Below are 18,979 nucleotides of genomic sequence, written 5' to 3' on the forward strand. Positions count from 1 at the left end.
GTTTGGGCTCCATCAGAGGAGTCTCTGAAAGGGCCAGCTTTTCCTGCTGTGGCTTCCAAATATCAGACTCGTTCCTGGATTTTGAACTATAATCCGTGTTGCAAAGGAGTAATCCCACCCTAATCAAGGCACGTGTGTGTTTTTCTGGCCAAAATGTCCGATTAAAGGAATTTTCAATTATAAGCCTACTGGCAAGTCTACAGGTCACTCCATCTCAGTGCAAAGTTGCCTCACCAGCTTCGCAACACTTAGAAAACTAATAAATGCATATCAGGTAGGAGATGGAGAGAAGTTTGCATCATTCTGCATAGAAAGGCAGACTTCACCATTTGCATTTTCCAAACAAAACAAAACAAAACCATGTAGACCAAAACACAGATCTTTTCCTGTGGCTGTAATTTGTTGCAAACTGTTTTTAATCATGGATTACTTTAATGCGCTTCATGTGGGTCTCCTTTTGCGCTTGATCCAGAAGCCACAGTTAGTGTGGAATGCTGCAGCATGGAGTGAGGCCTTGTTAGCATATAAAACCTGCTCAGAGACCTGCACAGGTTTCTGATCTGCTACTGGGCCAAGTTTAAGGTGTTCCCATGAGTATATAAAGCCCTTAACAAATTGGGACCAGTTGACCTGTAAGATCACCTCATCCTACCTGTGCCCACTATACCACTTCAGCTGGCAGAACTGGAACTGTTCCAGGAACCACACAGTACCTGCTTCACATTTGTAAACTCAGTCAGTAGAGCATGAGACTCTTAATCCACTGGGTACCAATCTGTTTCTGGGCACAATTCAAATAGCTGGTTATGACCTATAAAGCCCCATACAGCTCAGGCCCAGGAGAAGCTAGACTGGAGAAGTTAGATTGGCTCACTCCTGGTTCTCCTTCTGCTGTCAAGTGAAGACTGTTTTACTCTGGCAGGCTATTGTGAACTAGCTACATTTTAAGAAAAGGGCTTTCAACAGTGCTGTGCTGTTTTCATCTGTATTTTAATAAGATTTGTTTTTATGTTGTTTTAATTTTGTTTTATTAACTTTTAATGGTGGTCTTATCAATATGTTTTCAGCTTTTTGTATTTTATCTGTGAGTCCTGGTCGAGAAAAAGGTGGGATACAAATAAATATAATAATAATTATAGGCTGTTCTTGTTTGCTCAGTAAAGTGAGGCCATGGCTTTTCTCTTTGGACTCTGTGCTGTTTTAAATGACTTCCCTAACAATAGCATTTTGTGTTTTCGTTTTGTGTGTCTTCAAGCTTTGGGGAAGAAAAGCACCTGCAGTCCTGTGGCATCTCTTGGCTCACCTTCTCTGAACTGTGCTGCTACTGACTGTGTGCCATATGTGGATAAAGGGGGAGCAATGGTTTCTAAATATAGATACAGGGAGAGCTGCAATAGGGATATATATATATATATATATATATATATATATATATATATATATATATATATATATTGCATCCATTTATCTTTCCAAGAATGCACCTGGGGGATTTAGTAATTAAACCATACCCATCCAGTTTCTATGGTGCCCATACAAACACCCGGTAGCATCTATCATCCAGGGAGCAAAGGGGAGGGGGAGGGAGCAAGGGAATGGAGCACATTGCAAGGGGGGGGGAGCCTCATTCTGCTTCACTCTGTGCCCTGTTGACCTAGCTTTTCCTTTCCCCAGACAAGCCCTTTATCTGGCATGTGCCCCTGGTAAATCACAGCTTTACTTTTGTGGACATATTACAATTGCGACAGATATTTGATACACTTGGGCTGCATATGCACTGTACATACTTCAAGCACATGGCTTCTCCCAAAGAATCCTGAGCGCTGTCGTTTACCCCTAAAATATCCAGCACTCTTAACAAGCTACAGATCCCAGGAGTCTCCACTGTGTCTCATATCTAAAGAAACCCCAAACCTGGGAAACCCAAGCCCCTGGGATCTTGCACCACTCGGTGACTGGGGTGGCATAGAACAATATTCAGAAGCATTATTGTCGCTGGCCGTGGAAGCAGAGCCAAGTCATTGTTGCTAGTAGCCACTGATAGCCTTATCGGCCACCATGAATTTGTCTAATCCTCTTTGAAGGACAACTTAGCCATTGGCGGCCAACATTGACTCCTATGGGAGTAAATTCCCTATTTCCACCTGTTTGGCATGCAGAAGGTCCTGGGTTCAGTCCCCAGTGACATCTCTCCAGGTAGTCCTGGGAGAGACCCCGCTGTGTCTTGAAATCCTTGGGGTCTGCTGCTAGTCTGTGGGTTCAACACTGAGCTACGTGGACTGTCTGGAAAAAACGGTTCCATGTCTGTCAGAGAGAGAGAGAGGCACGGAATGGGTGCTTTGGGAGCAGAGTCTGCAGCTTTCCCCTTCCTTCCTCACTCTCTGCACCCACACCCCAAGTAGGTTGGTCTGTGGTGAGGCTACGTGCGTGCGTTTCACTGATCCACTTTTATACATGCCCCCCCACCCCCAACCTGAGAAGCAACACACAGATATTTATCTGGATAAATAAATATATAAAATCCCCACACCTCTTTACCAGTGATCCCAAAAAAAATCTGCATTGGGAAGCAATTAAAGGCTGTTGCCATGGAGATCTTGACTGCTGTTGGATTGCCCCATCAGCATGCAGCTGGTTTGGAAAGTGGGTCACTTTCTGCAGCCACTCTGTGCTGCTCTCCCTGATGCTGCAACAGGGACAAGCCTACCTTTAGGTGGGAAGTTGCCACCTAAAGCTCAACATCACTGTGCCCTGGAGGAAAAGGCCTCAGTGTGGCTCTGTCAGTCCTTGTGGGGAAAGGCAATAGCTCAGCATTACAGCATCTGTCTTACAAGGAGAAGGTTCCAGATTCAATCCCCAGCATCAGGAAGTAGGCGTTGGGAGGAAATCCGGCCTGAAGCCCCAGAGAGCCATTGCTGCCAGGGATTGTAGACAATACTTTTCCTGTTTTCCAATAATCTTATTATTATTATTAAAAATCAAAAAGGAAATCTACAATGGTTCATAGCTAATATTCAATAGCTTCTCACCAAAGAATAACTAATCCAAATAAAAACGCAAACCAAAAGAAGGAAAAGGGAAAAGAAAGAAAAGAAGGAAGAAAGAGGGGGGGGGAAAGGGGGGGAGAGAACTTACGTTTCTTCATCTGTCATCTATATACAAAAAAATTATTCAGAACATCCACTCCAAGATAACACCCAACAATTCCTCTTTCTACAAGCTGATATTTTGATCCTCAAACCCAGATTTAAAGTTTGCATGAGTTTCCAATCCTTAGTAAATATTGACAATTATTTTTCTGTGATTAAGCACCTAATCTCAGCTAAGTCCTATGATTTCAATAACTGTTCCACCATCGTAGGTAATGATGAATCTTTCCATTTTTGTGCATATAAAAGTTTCACCACTGTGATCATGTATTGAAATACTGTAATGTTCAATTTTATATCCATTATTCCTAGCAAGCTTCATTTTAATGTTACACTTTAAAATATTCTGCATCAGTGTAGTAGTAGTGGTAGTAATGATGATGAAGATGATGAAGATGACGATGATTGATGATAATAATAATAATAATAATAATAATAATAATAATATTTATACCCCACCATGTGACTGGGTTGCCCCAGCCACTCTGGGCAGGTTCCAACATAATAAAGAAACACAGTGAGACCTCAAACATTGAAAACTTCCCGATACAGGGCTGTCTTCAGATGCCTTTGGAAAATCATGTAATTGTTTATTTCTTTGACTTCTGACAAGAGGGTGTTCCACAGTGTGGGTGCCACCACTGAGAAGGCCCTCTACCTGGTTCCCTGTAATTTCAATTCTTGCAGTGAGGGAACTGTCAGAAGGCCCTTGGAGCTGGACCTCATGTACATATTTGTATCCAATATTTCTTAGCTTTTCTTTTACAAGTCCACCAATATACTGAGCTGGATGGACCAAGGGTCTGACTCAGTATAAGTTCCTATGCCAACAGGACATAATCTGACTTTCCCTAAGTATTGCTGTGGCTTCTGCAGGGCCAAATTTAACAGTCTTCATTCTGGAATATTGGAAGGGCTCCAACCTTCAAATATCTAAAGGGCTGACATATGGAAGATGGCACAAGCTTGCCTTCTGCTGCTCTAGAAGGCAGAATTTGAACCAATGGAGCCAAATTGCAAGAAAGGAGATTGCAATTAAATCTTCGGAATAACTTTCTGATAGTAGGAACCATTCAACAGTGGAACAGACTCCCTGGCAAGGTGGTGGACTCCCCTTCATTGGAGGTTTTCAAGCAGAGGTTAGAGCTGCCTTGCCAGGAGGACCATGATTCCTGCATTGCAGGGCATTGGACTAGTTGACCCTTGGGGGGCCCTTACAACTCTACTATTCTATTAGTCTATCTACCATCTGCTACAGCATGCTGAAAAAAAATAGGCTTATCCAGCCTCAGACCTGCAATTTGCCTTGCGAATGCTTCCCCCTTCCCGTCTTTGGAAGCCCCAGCTCCACGGATATCTCCCAACCGTAGCAAGAAAAACAAGGTCATAATCACCTTATTGATTCTGTCTCCAGCTGAAGAAATCTAATCCTCTGTGTGTGTGCGTTTGTGTGTCATTCAGAGCAGAGCTAGCAATCCAGTCTTTAACTCTAGCAGCTAGGGGATTCTCTATCGCTCGGTGGAAGGCTTATGTTGTTACAACACGTCAATCAGTCTCCAGAACGCGTGCATTAAGTAGATGGCCTTCTTGTCATTTCTCCCTCCACCCTCCTCAGCTGATTATCTGAAAAGAGAGCAATTTCCTTTTCAATTCCTCCTGCTGCAGGAGAACCATATGGCCCTGGAATCCAAATCCTGCTTTGCCCAGGATGAATCTGTCTCTCTCTCTCCCTGCGGAGAGCCGAGGACCATTTCAAGCAAAAGGGAGAGACTTAGTGAAGCTGGTTCATGGCAAGACTGGAGATGTTATTTGTAGGGAGAGACTTAGGATCTGCTCCTCCTTGTCACCCAAGGAGGGTGATGGGTATGAGGTTCCATTGAAACACAGGAAACTACATAATATTGAGAGTCAGCAACTGCTCAATCCAACCCAGCGTTCTCCTGAAGAGTCACTAGCCACCAGCCTCTCCCATCTAAACGGAGACATCAGTCTGAGTCTGTGTTTGTGTGTGGTGAAACTTCTGCTGCTTCCACATCATGAAGTTTTATTTAAACTTAGTGCATTCATTATATATTATTATTCTTTTTCTTATTTACAAGCCTCATTTCCCCCGGACTGGGACTTAAGGTGGCATACAAATAAAAATGCAAAACACAGATAAAATTTTCATTTTGTCAAGCCTTTGTTCAGTGGGTAGAGCATGAAACTTTTAATCTCATGGGCATGGGTTCAAGCCCCATGTTGGGCAAAAGAATCCTTCATTGCAGGGGGTTGGACTTGAGGACCCTCGGGGTCCCTCCCCACTCTATGATTCTGTGATGACTAGATACAAATAAGATACAAATCTACGGTAAAAGGTGAGCCAGGTAGAAATTTCAGGATCCTGCTCGCAAATTGTGATTCTCCCAAACCTCACAAATGTATCTTGATCCTTGGTTGACATCAGGTGCATGGCGTGACCGGAGAACCTGGTGACAAGTACACAGTCTTGCCACAATCATTGCTGATCGTCCAGTGCCATGCACTTAGTTCCATACAACTGACTGTGGTTTTTCAGGCCACCTAGAAAGAATGATTTGAAGTCAAGCAGCAGATGCCAGAGGGCTGAAATGTTTCCAAGTCAAGAGAACAGCTGGCAGGCTGAAAGGGAATTCTGTGTGTACTCTCATTATGATAATGCAGTAATGACTGCTGGTAATTAAAGATCTGTCAGCTCTCCCAGTGGAACAAACCTCTGCTTTTCTGAAAAGTAATATGCTGTGGATGCTCCCAACAGCTACCAAATTCAGTTAACTTGCACACCAGAGAGGGGCCACAGGGAACGGATGGTATGCTTTGGCTGTTTGAAAAGCTCCCATAGTCTGGGGGCAGCATTGAAGGTGAGGCACGAAGGCTCTGCAGAGCCAGTGCGCGTAACAAATTAAAAAATCCCTTCCAGGAGCACCTTACAGACCAACTAATTTTGTCATTGGTATGAGCTTTCGTGTGCATGCACACTTCTACAAATACACTGAAACGGAAGTCAACAGAGTGAGAGGGTGGAGAGGGGTATTACTCAGAAGGGTGTAGTCGTCAACAGGTTTACCACTCCTATCAGCCAATCACCCATTCCCACCACCCTTCTGAATAATACCCCTCCCCACCCTCTGACTATACACAGGGGTCTGGTGACTTCTGTTTCAGTGTATCTGAAGAAGTGTGCATGCACACGAAAGCTCATACCCAGAATAAACTTAGTTGGTCTCTAAGGTGCTACTGGAAGGAATATTTTTTAAAATTTTGTTTCGACTACAGCAGACCAACATGGCTACCTACCTGTAACCAAAGCCAGTGCTGTTCATTAGCTATCTCCATTAGCTAGGTTGTGTGTCTTGGGACTTGTGGAAATCAGTTGGTCATTCACCACACCCCAACCAGTGTGATGTTATCTGCAGGGTAGGTGGAGCCCCACAGAGTCTTCAGAGATTTCTTGCTCCCAGCAGAAGATCCTCTTCCAGAGTCCCCAATTAAGAGGAAAACTCCTCTCCCACACAGTTCAAAGTAACCAAGTGTTTATTGTCTCCAGATGCAAGACAAAGCTAAATATTGCGATCTACTATGTGCAGTCCTTATGGCCTTTGAAGTAAAGATACATATGTACGGAGAGATCCACTAGCACTATCATCATGCTAGCTACCGTGTTTCTCATATTATAAGACATGTCTTATATTTATTTTTTCCTCAAAAAAACACACTATGGCTTATTTTCAAGGGATGTCTTATTTTTTTCCTTCTCCTCCTGGCGCGGCTGGCATTGCTGCTGCGCCTATCACTATGTCTTATTTTCGGGGTATGTCTTATATTCCTTGAATGCTTAGAAATCCTGCTATGGCTTATTTTATGGGTATGTCTTAAAATATGAGAAACAGGGTAACTATGAAAAACCCACAGTCTCTTCCCTTAACTCTCACATATTCAGAGTGAGATCCTGTCAGCAAAACAGGGCAGGACATGAACATGCAACAGGACTAGACATCATGAAAGCAATGCCCTGGAGACTATGATACTCGTCTCTACACATAGGCATACAGCCTGGACCAATGGGAGGGTGAATGTCTCAGAAAGGCATGCAGTCGACCTGGCTGGTGTTGCTATGGTAACCCAGTGCGCCTGGTACCTTTTCTCAGCACATCCAGATGTGGGGTGTGTGCTCCTCAAGACATGAACCCAAGCACTGTGTAATTTAACCCATGGTTCTCATTACACCAAAAGTGTGAATTGTTTGAAGCAAACTAATAAGGTTTGTATAGCCTGTGTGAGGGCCTCCCCCCACCCTCCCCCAGGCTTGTGGTGTTTCCTGCATGACAGGGGGTTGAACTGGATGACCTCTGGGATCCCTTCTAACGGTTGTTGGCGTCTATCTGCCTTGAGAGACAATGGAGTGTGCCTCAGGGGTTAGCAGCACAGTGTGTATGGAGGTCCTGGGGCGCCCAGACAACATGACACCCCTCTTAGCCTCGCTGATGTAGTCTAAAGGAAACTATAGCAATGCATTTGGTACCAACTTGGCTGGAGAAGTTTCCCAAAGGAGACGTACAAGGCGCCACCCAACCGCCTTAGGGACCCCACTCCAGATTTGTGTAGGTTTACTCCATAAGCCTTTTCTTTTCCCAAATATATCCCACAGGGCAATAAAGGTTTAGGAACAGTTTTTCTTCTCTGAGAAGGGCTACCTTCTCAGATTGACAAGCCCCAGCTGCAGAAACCGCCTTCTTGACCGTTGGCCCACTAGTGGTCTCGTCCGCTCAGTCTACCAGAGCCTGTCTTCGTATGCAGGCGAAATCCCTAACTTACTGAGGGTTTGAGACCCACCTTCAGCTGTTTTAGCCAGCCAGTCAAAGCCATTTCCCGGGATGTGGCCGCTGTCACTTGCAGACAGCTTCTAGGAGACACAGGTAAGAGTGGGGAACCAAGGTGTATGAAGTACCCTAGAAGCAAGACGTGTCCCCCACCAGAGGTACTGCCCCTCTTCTAACGCCCCATACGTACACCCCATACACCCTGACTCTACAGTTCTATGGTGCTATGAATTTAAACACCACACCTTTAATCACTTTTAAAGATATGAAACCTTCATTTATTAATCCAAATGACATCATTGGCATTTACAACATTCATTGCATAAACTTGGACATACAAAGTTTTTTGTTTTTTTTACCACCTCTGGTTAATAACAGACATAACATTGTACAAGATATTGGCTGGATACATGTTCAAACAAATATTTGGGTACAACAACTTGTCCATAATACATACCTTTTTATATATATTTTTTCAATTTTTTTATTTGTGTATTTATATCTACTTAAAGAGACACAGATCCATTAGCTACTTTGGGTCCCAGGACAATGAATCTAAAGGTGACATAAAACACAGAGGGGGGAGATGTTTGTTTGTTTTTTAAAAAAAGAAGAAGCAGAGAGTGAAATACTTGAGAGTAAGCGCCTGGGAGACAATATCTACCTGCAACATTCCTTCTAAAAGCAAAATAAAAAAATTAAAATTGAGAAGCCTGTTGATGTGAGTCAACTTCAACACCTCATCATAGCTGGCTGTGATGGAAGGAACTGTCCATGCAATGCACCAAAAAATAAGAGAGCAATTGAAGAATCAGGTGTTCCCCCTCCCCCCCATCCCCATGATAAAGTTTTCCCCCCAACAGTCATCGCCTTTTACTTTGTACTTTATAACTACAACTTTGCTATCAGAACAGTAGGGAAAGAGAACAGACAGACCACCTGCCCTTGAAAAATAAGACACTCAAGAACTGAAAATTAATTTGTCAAGTGCAGTTCCAGCTGCAAATAAGTTGGTTTCATTCCCCCCCTCCCAAAGGTCTATAACACGAGTTAGATGTTTGATTGAAAATTCGGAGAGGTATGAGTACAGATCTCTTGCAGGTTTAAATACCGGAGACTCCCACATTGACATTTTGGCAGCTGTTTTCCATTTCTATATCTATTTTTTCTTTTAAAATATATTTCCATAGTATGTATCCCTTCCAGGTTGTTTTGTTTTGTTTGTTAAAGGGTTCAGTTCCTTTCCCGACGAAAAAAGTGGACTACAATTCGTCTGATCGGACCACGTGGAAGAGGGTGACATTGTAAAGGATTTGGTGACCGTTGTTCCACGCATAGAGGGCTCTGTCCTTGGGGTTGTAGTCCAACATGGAAATGTGGGAGTATTTGTTTAGGAAGGGGATATCGATGTATTCATAAGTGGAGGTGTTGGTCTGATAGGCGTAGGTCACTTTCGTACCTCCCGAGTAACCATTGGTGACGTATAATGTGCCACAAATTATGAACCCTTCTCCAGCGCTGCGTTTGGGGTAACTGGTGTTCCAAGTCTGGATGCTCTGCAAAGTGTTGGGGTCCAGCTTGCTGATGACAATGTTCCCCGCATTCTGGTTGGTGGCATAGACTGCCCACAGGCCATTCTCATCCACCATGAGGTCAATGTCCGAGTGGCCACCCCAGGCATAGTGGTAGACATTGTTATACCCGGCATAGTCCAGGCTACGAGTCTTAAGGATGGTCTCCGTTTTCAAGTCAAATTTGATTATGATGTGGCTTTGGTATTTGTTGAAAAAGATGGAGCCATTATAGACCACTTGTCCTGTCCCAGACCATGGGTGTGGGAGGCGGTGAGAGGTGAAGTTGTCTGTGTTAATGAAATCGGACATGGATTTGTACTCCCGGACAAAGCGATTGTTGTGATAGCTGTCCATATACCAGACCTACAGAAAATGCATACAGATATCAGCATTAGGAAGAAGGAAAAAAGGTGTTTGAGAAACATTCTGTATAGATACCAGGTTGTGTCCAAAGTTAGTCCTACTCAGAGTAAATCCATCACCCTCTTTACCCAGGCTTTTGACAAAAATATACCCCGTGCATATTTTTAGGAGCTACCTTATATATGTGTCTGTCAGTTGTTTTAAATGGTTTTTTATTTTGTTATAATGCCTGGGACCTTAGGGTGTAGGACAAACAACAGCAGCAGCAACAACAACAATAAAAAAATAGTTTGCAGCGTTTTGGTCTTTTTAGTTTAGAGAAACTGTAAGATGATAGATGTTTATAAAATTATGCACAGCATGGAGATTTCTCTCTCTCCCTCTCTCATAAGGTTAGAACTCAAGGACATTCCAAGAAGATGAATAGTGCAACATCCAGAGCAGATAAAATGAAGGGCTTCTTCATGCAGAGCATAGTTAAACTATGAAACTCACTTCCACAGGAGAAAGTAATGGCCACCAACCTAGGCTTTAAAAGAGGAGCCAAATTCATAGAGAAGGCTACCAATGACTACCAGTTACGATGGCTGTGCTCTGCCCCCACAGTCAGAAGCTTCTGAATGCTAGTTGTTGCAGGAGGGGAGAGGGCTCTTGGACTCAGGTCCTGTTTACTGGTTTCCCATAATGGACATCTGGTTGGCCACTGTGAGAACAGGATGATGGACTAGATGGGCCTTTAGCTTCATCTAGCACAGTGTTCCCCAACCTTGGGCCTCCAGCTGTTTTTGGACTACAGTTCCCATCATCCCTGACCACTGGTCTTGCTAGCTAGGGATGATGTAGTCCAACATCAGCTGGAGGCCCAAGGTTGGGGAACACTGATCTAGCAGACTCTACTCTGAGTAGTTGTATGCAACACTCTGCTTTGCTGCCTGTTGTAAATAGCACCAAGAATGAACCAAGAACTAATTCAACCATGTGCTTCAATGCTAATCGACAGCTTGTGGGTTCAGTTGGGAAATTGGGGTCTCCACAATACCATTACAGATGGAATATATTTCTACGGAGTCAGTTCACACATTTCACTGCATGTCCTGTAGAGCAATATAGTAATTAAATACCCTGCAATCGAGTGATGACTTTAAAAAGCCCCATTTCTAGTACATACTAAAGGGCATGAGACACTCTCTGCAGCATCCCATCTAAGGAGCATAGGAATATAAAGGACAAGGCAGTTCCTTCGGGAATCTGTCCCCGAGCTGAGAAATAATGGACACATTTTGAGAAACAATGAAAAGGTGTGTGTGTGTGTGTGTTTTCATGAAAGCATAATTCTGTGAATGGGAACGGTCAAATATCCCTTGTCATTCTGTCCATGGTTTAGTATGGGATCAAAGGAAGAAGCTCAGGATCATGTTATAGGTGCAGTGAGGTTCATCATCTTACCTTGCTCTCACCCTCTGGAGCTAGTGGGTCTGTCATCCATGAGCCAAACCTGGATCCAGATGTCTTGACTGTGATTGGGTCACTTATTGCTGTCAGTTTCCCACAGGCTGCAGAAAGGTTGAACACAATGGGAGTGAGCAAACTATGTGATTTTTAAAAAATGGTGCCCTGTCTAAATCAGCCATTATCTTTGGATTTTTTTTTGTGGGGGGGGGAATAGGGATGGCTTTCCATTTCACATGCCACCCAGTCAGGTCCTTGGCTGGAGGACTATCCCTGAATGTGAACAGGAATGCCCCTGTAAACATTAGCAGACCATGTGCAGAATTCTTATACAGGAATACACTTCACTGTATCTTGAGTAGACCCTTTTCTAACCCTGGTGGCCATACTCTGAGTAGCATTTGCTGGGAATTGCAGGAGGGGAGAGTTGTTATTGTGCTCAGTCTTGCTTGGGGCTTCCCATAATGAACATCTGTTGGACACTGCGAGAACAGGAGGTTGGACTAGATGGCCCCCAGCAATGCTCTCCATGTGGAGGTCAACTGTGAGAGCAGAACCTCCATGCCCAAGGGGAGTCTAGCTCTGAATGCTAGTTGCTGGGAAATCACAAGTGGGGAGAGTGCTGCTGTTGTGCTCAGGTCCTGCTTATGGATTTCACAACGGCACTTCTGCTTGGCCACTGTGAGAACAGGGTGCTGGGCTAGATGGGCCATTGGCCTCATCCAGCTGGGCTCTTCTTAGCTTCTGTTCTATCCATCTGCAAGCAAATCCCCTCTTTTCAAAAACTGAGTTTGCAAAGAAAGCACTCCTCTTTCAAGAGGGAACACAGGGAATTGCCTTTAACTGAGCCAGACCACAGGTTCATCTAGATAAGCATGGTTAGCACTGACTGGCAGAAGCTCTCCAGGGTTTCAGGGCTTTCCCATTTGTTACCTGGAGATGAGTGAGTGAAGGAGAGACAGGATGTTAGGATTCCAGTGCACCTTGCACCCAGATAGGCATGTAGCCCCTTGCATTGCAGTGAGTTGAACTAGATGGCCCTTTGGGAACCTTCCAACTCAACCATCCTATGATTCTATCACCATCCAGGGTGTTTGTGATGCCACGGAACACTCATAAACTGCTCAGGTGAAAACAAAAACAAAAAGATTGGTTTTGTGAGACGCAGCAAGGGTTCTCCTCTGGATCATCCAATGATGATCCAATGATCATCCACACAGGTCAGATAGCCATCTGTCAGGGATTCTTTGGCTGTGACTCCTGCATTGCAGGGGATTGGACTAGACCCCTGGGGTTCCAAATCTCCAATTCTAGGATTCTTTCTGGATAGCAAAATGTAACCTCGAGTCAGCTGTGAAAGTGCTAAACAATGGGCAGTAGTGGAGACCTGAACAGCACATTCCAAACAGCAGCTGACATCACCACCACGGTGCATTAGAGCAGTTACAGTGCCTATGACCCCCTCCTCCTCCTCTAATTAATGGTAATTAAATTGAGAATTGTCAGCCACATCCAGTGGCCTCCTTCTCTTAACAAACAGCAGCCTTATTAAGAAAACTGCCTCCTGGCACTCCTAAGAAAGGAAATTGTTCTGAAAACAGCTGGGATGCTAATGGTGCAAAGGAGCAAAGAAAGGAAATTGACCAGAATCAGGACTTTTGATGATGGAGCAGAGAAAACACTTTCATGTTTACACTCTTGCTTACAAAACCACTGATTTGTTGGATGACTGATATTTGCCAGCTGCTATTGAGCCAAAAATTATAGTGCTTCTTAGTCATCTAAGCTGGCATTTTTGATGACTGGCATGCCACTGTATTAACTGAGAGTTCCTTGCTTGATGTTTTCAATGCTGTTAGGACTGCCTATGCTATGTTCACATCAGCACTATGATGTCACTTTAAACAATCGTGACTTCCTCCAAAGAATTCTGGGCTCTATAGTTTGTTAAGGGTGTTGGGAGATGTCCAAAGACTCCTCTTCCTCTCTCATGGATTTAGATGGATCAATTCTTTGATGGACTCTGATGGACTCAGTTTAAGGCAGTTCAGGAGACTGAGATTGGATTTTTTTTTACATGTTTCACATGCAAAAGGTCCCAGGATCAGTTCCGAGCATGTCCAAATAGGGCAGGCATGGCTGTTTGGGGGCTACAGTTCCCATCATCCCTGACCACAGGTCTTGTTAGCTAGAGATGATGCCAGTTGTAGCCCCCAAACAGCTGGAGGGCCAGGTTTGGCCATGCCTAAAATAGGGCTTTCCTGCTGTCAGTTGCAAGGTCCATGGTCTTGACATGTGTGCTCCACATATACTCCACTCTGTACTTTTGTCTCTGTCCAGGGTCCTAACCCTCTCCAGCAAGAATCTGGTTCAAGACAGCCCTCCATGGGCCTTCCTTCCTGCATTCTTGTCTGGGACCCTGGCTGTTATTTGGAACACAGAAATAAGACACAAACCCCCAACCAGTTCCGTAAATCTATGTGCACCTCGCCCTCAAAACAGGGGGCTCAAAGTACACCTTGGAACATAATTAGGAATGGAATTGAAAATAAAACTGCTGAATTGAAACATAATGCTGTTCTACAATTCTATGGTGTGGCCACATTTGGAGTACTGTGTTCAGTTTTTATCCCCTCACCTCAGACAGGACGTTGGAAAAGGTTCAGAAAAGGACCACCAAAATGATCAAGGGAATGGAGTGACTCTCGTAGGAGGAAAGGCTGCAGCATTTTGGACTTTATAGTTTAGAGAAGAGGCAAGTAAGACGCAACATGATAGAAGTTTCTAAAATGATGCATGGCATGGAGAAAGTGGATAGAGACTTGGGGCAGATAAAAGGATGTGCTTCATACATCAAATAGTTAAGACTGTTGAACTCACTCCTGCAGGAGGGAGTGATGGTCATTGATTTGGACGGCTTTAAAAGAGGACTGGGCAAATTCATGGAGCAGAGGCCCATTGCTGGCTACCAGCCATGATGGCTGTGCTCTGCCTCCACAGCTGGAGAGAACAATGTTTCTAAAAACCAGTTGGAAACCCCGGGAAGTGAGGGGGCTCTTTTGCTCAGGTCCAGATTGAGTTTCCCATTGGAGCATTTGGTTGGCCACTGTGAGAATGGGATGTTGGACTAGTTGGACCATTGGCCTGATTCAGCAGTCCTCTCCTTATGTTCTTATATAAACTTCATTTACTAGCATTCACACATATATGAACCAAGCATCCATTTACTGGCTTCACCAAATGATAATGTGCAATCATTTTCAGTGTGGAAAGAGGTGCCTTGGGGAAACAACCACTCTCCAAAGGCTTTGCGCACAGTTTCTGTGACTCTTTCCTATCTCCACATTACCTGTATTGACACCTTCTCCTCCTTGCCCCAATTGGTGCCATTTGCTAAGATCTAACATCTCAGTTTATTGGGGATTGCATTCTGAGCAGGTTGAGGCCATACTGTTACATCCCCAGGTGTCATAAAGCCCATGTGGAATGAGAGCAATGCTTTGGTTCTCATTCTGAATGAATGTACAATTTTACGCCTTTCTCTGTCCCAAACTGAAAACTTACCCCCCCCCCCAGGTGGGTTCAGAGAATGCATCTTTTTCAAAATGATCTCAGTCTGTCAATGTACTCAATACCCAGGTTTTGAAGTTCTGATGAGTGTGTGTGTGTGTGTGAAATAGAAGATAATAATTTGCCTCTTGTTACAGAGTTGGTGAATCAGAAAGTGGGCAGACTGTGGGATGGAACACTGGGGCAGACAAGTCACAACAGTTCCTAGAGAGTCCACTAACAGGAAATCACCTGGAGGGACACCTGACTACAGGTCAGTTCCTGTCCCCTCCTGATATGCAGATGAGATTAGCTGATTTGAGCCCTAGCCTGCAATCACTCGCTCTCTTAGCTACTTCCTCCTTCGATGGGAACACATCTCCAGAGAATCTCTAGTTAGGATGGTTCTCACTCTAGGCCTGCAGCCAAGAGTGAGACCACATGGAGTCTCACTTTACTAAGTAGACTCTAGATGTATATATACTTGTAACTTTTCTAAGCAAGCCTGCCTTTCTGAGATTATGCTGTTAACTCAGGATGAAACTGTAAGTAAACTCTATCTTATTTTATAAACACTGTGTTGTGTATTTCTTTTAAGAGGGACAAAGGGGACCTTTGGCAGGAAGTGTAATATTGAAGTATAAAGTGTAATATTGTTATAGAGATTCTAGCGAATCTAATGCACATGCTTTGCTGCGCACAAAAGGGGAATGTCACTCTGCTGATATTGGAAGCTTGCTAACACAAGCTTGGATAGGATCTATCTAATAATATATCCTAATCCACATCCCTAACATTCCCACACAGACTAGGGGTCTTCAGTGCAGTGATTTGAAATATGAGCCCTGCTGACTCCAGAGAACACACCTGTTCAGCCATTCCCCTGAACCAAACTTCTGGTTTTATAGTTTTACCTCTTTTGATTTTCAAAAACTGTTTTGCTTCTCAATTGCTTGTTTTATTGTCTACTTTAATGAAGGATGTCTTAGTGCCCCAATGGAATTGTTATTGCCTATTTTAATTACGGATTGGTTTTAGAGTTGTAAACCGCTTAGAGGCCAATTTGGCATGTAAGTGGCATATAATCAATAAACAACACTGGACAATTATGGTTGCATCCAGCTTAAGTTCTACTCAGAAAAGAGGTATTGCAATTAATATACCTAAATTTGCCACGTCCATCAGTTCGGCGGGTCTTCTCTAAGTAGGAGTATCATTGGCTACAACTGATTCATTTGGCCTGAGGATCACTTTGAGACAGGAGTAACGGGAAACAAGGAAAAGGCTCCACCTCATCCTTTCCAAGCATTCTCAACCCGTTTGCCACCTATTTTGTTGGAAACTGAAGGGCAGAGCAGAAAACCTCCAGGAAAACAGACAGGGCCTAAGGTCACAGAGTTGGGGGCATCACTCCAATGCTTCCGAAATCTCCCTACTGTGTGAATGTGCTGACGTGTGCAGTTAATGAACAATATCCTTGCTACCTGAATCATATGTTTCCTTTCAAGGTTCTCCTTTGAACTTTGACCCAACGGTAGCCAATGAGCAATGCGTTCCAGGAATGTGTGATGTAGAACAAGGCAAGAGCATCTCTGTCTCCAAGTTCACAGACCAGCTTATAGTCATCTAGGACATGTTGGGGCTGGAACCATAATCATGCGGTAGCTGGGACTTATTTTTGCAAACTGGATAAAAAGGAGAGTATCTCTGAGCATGTCCAGAGTGCTTGCCAAAGAACAGGCATAGGCAACATTGGCTCTCCAGCTGTTTTGGAACTACAGCTCCCATGATCCCTGACCACTGGCCCTGTTAGCTAGGGATCATGGGAGTTGTAGTTCCAAAACATCTGGAGAGCCAAGGTTGCCTATGCCTGCCAAAGAACATATTTTGGTCCTTGTTCAGTGGAATTTTTCACTTCTCTCTCTGTACAGCAAATGCACACACACACACACCCTAAACACATATTGAAGTACTCCCTATCACTTCCCAAAGTGGCTCGCCGTTTTGTCCAAGAATCACTTGACCCAAAGCCCCACAGAGCAGCTGAAACATGCTGCCTGATACTTTGGAGTCTAAACAAACAACACCTCCCAGTTTGGAAACCTGATTCCTGATCTGTGGAGATCCTATGGAGACTCAAGGAAATGCACTGTGCACCACCTCATGAGCACCTTTGCCTATGCTTTCTCTCATTCTTTCTCTTTTTCTCCCTCCCTCTCTTTTCAATAGCTACAACCTTGACACTGAAAACAGGTGCTGGGTTAGGAACACAAGCCCCACCCAGCTCAGTATTATCTGCCCTGACTGGCAACAGCTTTCCAGAGTTTTAGACCGGAGGGGGGGGGCATTTCCAGCACCACCTGGGACTGACCGTGGGGATTTCTGCATGCAAAAATACATGCTCTGCCACTTTGTTACGGACTCTCCCCTAAATATTACATTTCTAGTCCTCACTGTTCAGAATTAAAGGGCCAAATGGACACAGGCTCTCCGGGCTTTCAGAAAAGGGTGTTTCCCCAGCTCTAGCTACACAGGTCAGAGACTGAACCTGGGACCTCCTGGGACGATAAGCAGCAGATGCTTCGGCACTGAGCTATGGTCCTCCTGCTAAGAATAAAGTAAGGTTCTAGTCCTCATTGTTCTCAATAAAGGGCTGCCTTAAATAGGAACATTGGAAGCTACTTCATACCATTGGTGTACCTTGCCAAGTAGAATCATATAATTATAGAAATGTAAAGTTGGAAGGGACCCCAAGTGCCATCTAGCCCAACTCCCTGGAATGAAGGCATCAAGGCTAAAGAATCCCTGACAGATGGCCACCCAAACTTTGCTTAAAAACCTCCAATAAAGGAGAATCCACCATCTGTCAAGGTCATAGAATCATAACATAAGTGAAACTCGGAAGATTATAATATCATCGAAAAGTGCATTTATTTCAGTAATGCAACTTAAAAGGTGAAACCAATATATGAGACAGATGCATGACATGCAAAGCAAGATCTGTCAAGCTTTTATTTGTTGTAATTGTAATTTTATTTTAATAATTGTAATTGTATTACTGTGGAATTTCCAAAAGAAAGCATTTGTCAAAATAAAAATAAAAATAAAAAAATAGTAAGTTGCATTACTGAAATAAATGTACTTTTTGACGATATTCTAATTTTCCGGGTTTCACCTGTAGTAGAGTTGGAAGGGACCCCAAGAGTCATCTTGTCCCAACCCCTCCCCTCTTGCAGTACAGGAATCACAGCTAGTGTTTCTGACATTGCCTGGCAGCAGCTCTCCAGCAAGCCTTCCCCCAGCCCTAACACGAGATGCAGGGGATCGAACCGGGCAGTCTTTGGCACATAAGGCGGATGCTCTACCCACTGCGCTACCACCCCCTTCCCCTCAAGGAAGGGTTATGTCCTCTTGACATAAAGCTTGGCTCTGTACACATGGTTCCTAAACCTCTTGAGTCTTGGTGACTGGTTGACATTAAACGGGTTAGAGGCATGTGCCCCCTGCCCTCTCCTCCACCAGGGCAGGTCCTCCTCCTCCTGCTCGCTTGGGTCGTGCAGGCCTACCTAATTTTTGCATGCAAGCCCGGAGTCTCTCCTCAAGATTTGACACTCTGTTCTGAAGCTCTTCGTAGTCATAGGCGCCAATCTCCTCCTGGAGCTCGTTAAGAACTGACGTCAGATTCTGGACCTCCTCTTTAAACTGCAAAACCAATTTGGCATCGGCCTTGTACTCCTCCAACACAGGGATCAGGGGCCTAAGCTCCTCCATTTTCGCTTTAATCGCCTGCAAGGTTAAAATAAGCTTGGTTTCAATGCTCTGGTCTGCAAAATCCCTGCTCACCCCTTGCCTACCTCTAAGAGAGCTGCCTGCCTGGGATGCGCTTTCTCCAACACCCTCACAACAAAAGACCATCATTATTATTAGTATTATTAATGCTTGCTGAGTAGGGGTGGGGGTGGGTGTCCAAATGTGGAAAGGATATATAAATATAAATATATTATATAATATTAAACAGTCTGGAGCACACCGTCTTATTTGGGAAAAAAGGCCTTTA

General features: G+C 44.2%; 1 protein-coding gene across 2 annotated transcripts in view; it reads right to left on the reverse strand.

Moving 5' to 3' along the window:
• Positions 1–8,242: 8,242 nt before the first annotated feature.
• The window catches only part of OLFM1 (olfactomedin 1), a 49,298-nt gene continuing 38,561 nt past the window's right edge, over positions 8,243–18,979 (reverse strand). For both annotated transcript variants that reach the window (XM_035113493.3, XM_035113492.3), the window contains exons 4-6: positions 18,489–18,708; positions 11,371–11,477; positions 8,243–9,924 (exon numbers count right to left, since the gene is read on the reverse strand). In XM_035113493.3, the coding sequence (XP_034969384.2) occupies positions 9,250–9,924; positions 11,371–11,477; positions 18,489–18,708 (1,002 nt within the window). In that variant the 3' untranslated portion in view covers positions 8,243–9,249. The remainder of the gene's footprint in view (positions 9,925–11,370; positions 11,478–18,488; positions 18,709–18,979) is intronic.

The sequence above is a fragment of the Zootoca vivipara genome, chromosome Z2, assembly GCF_965207765.1.
Source record: "Zootoca vivipara chromosome Z2, rZooViv2.hap1.1, whole genome shotgun sequence".
Classification (NCBI taxonomy): Eukaryota; Metazoa; Chordata; class Lepidosauria; order Squamata; family Lacertidae; genus Zootoca; species Zootoca vivipara.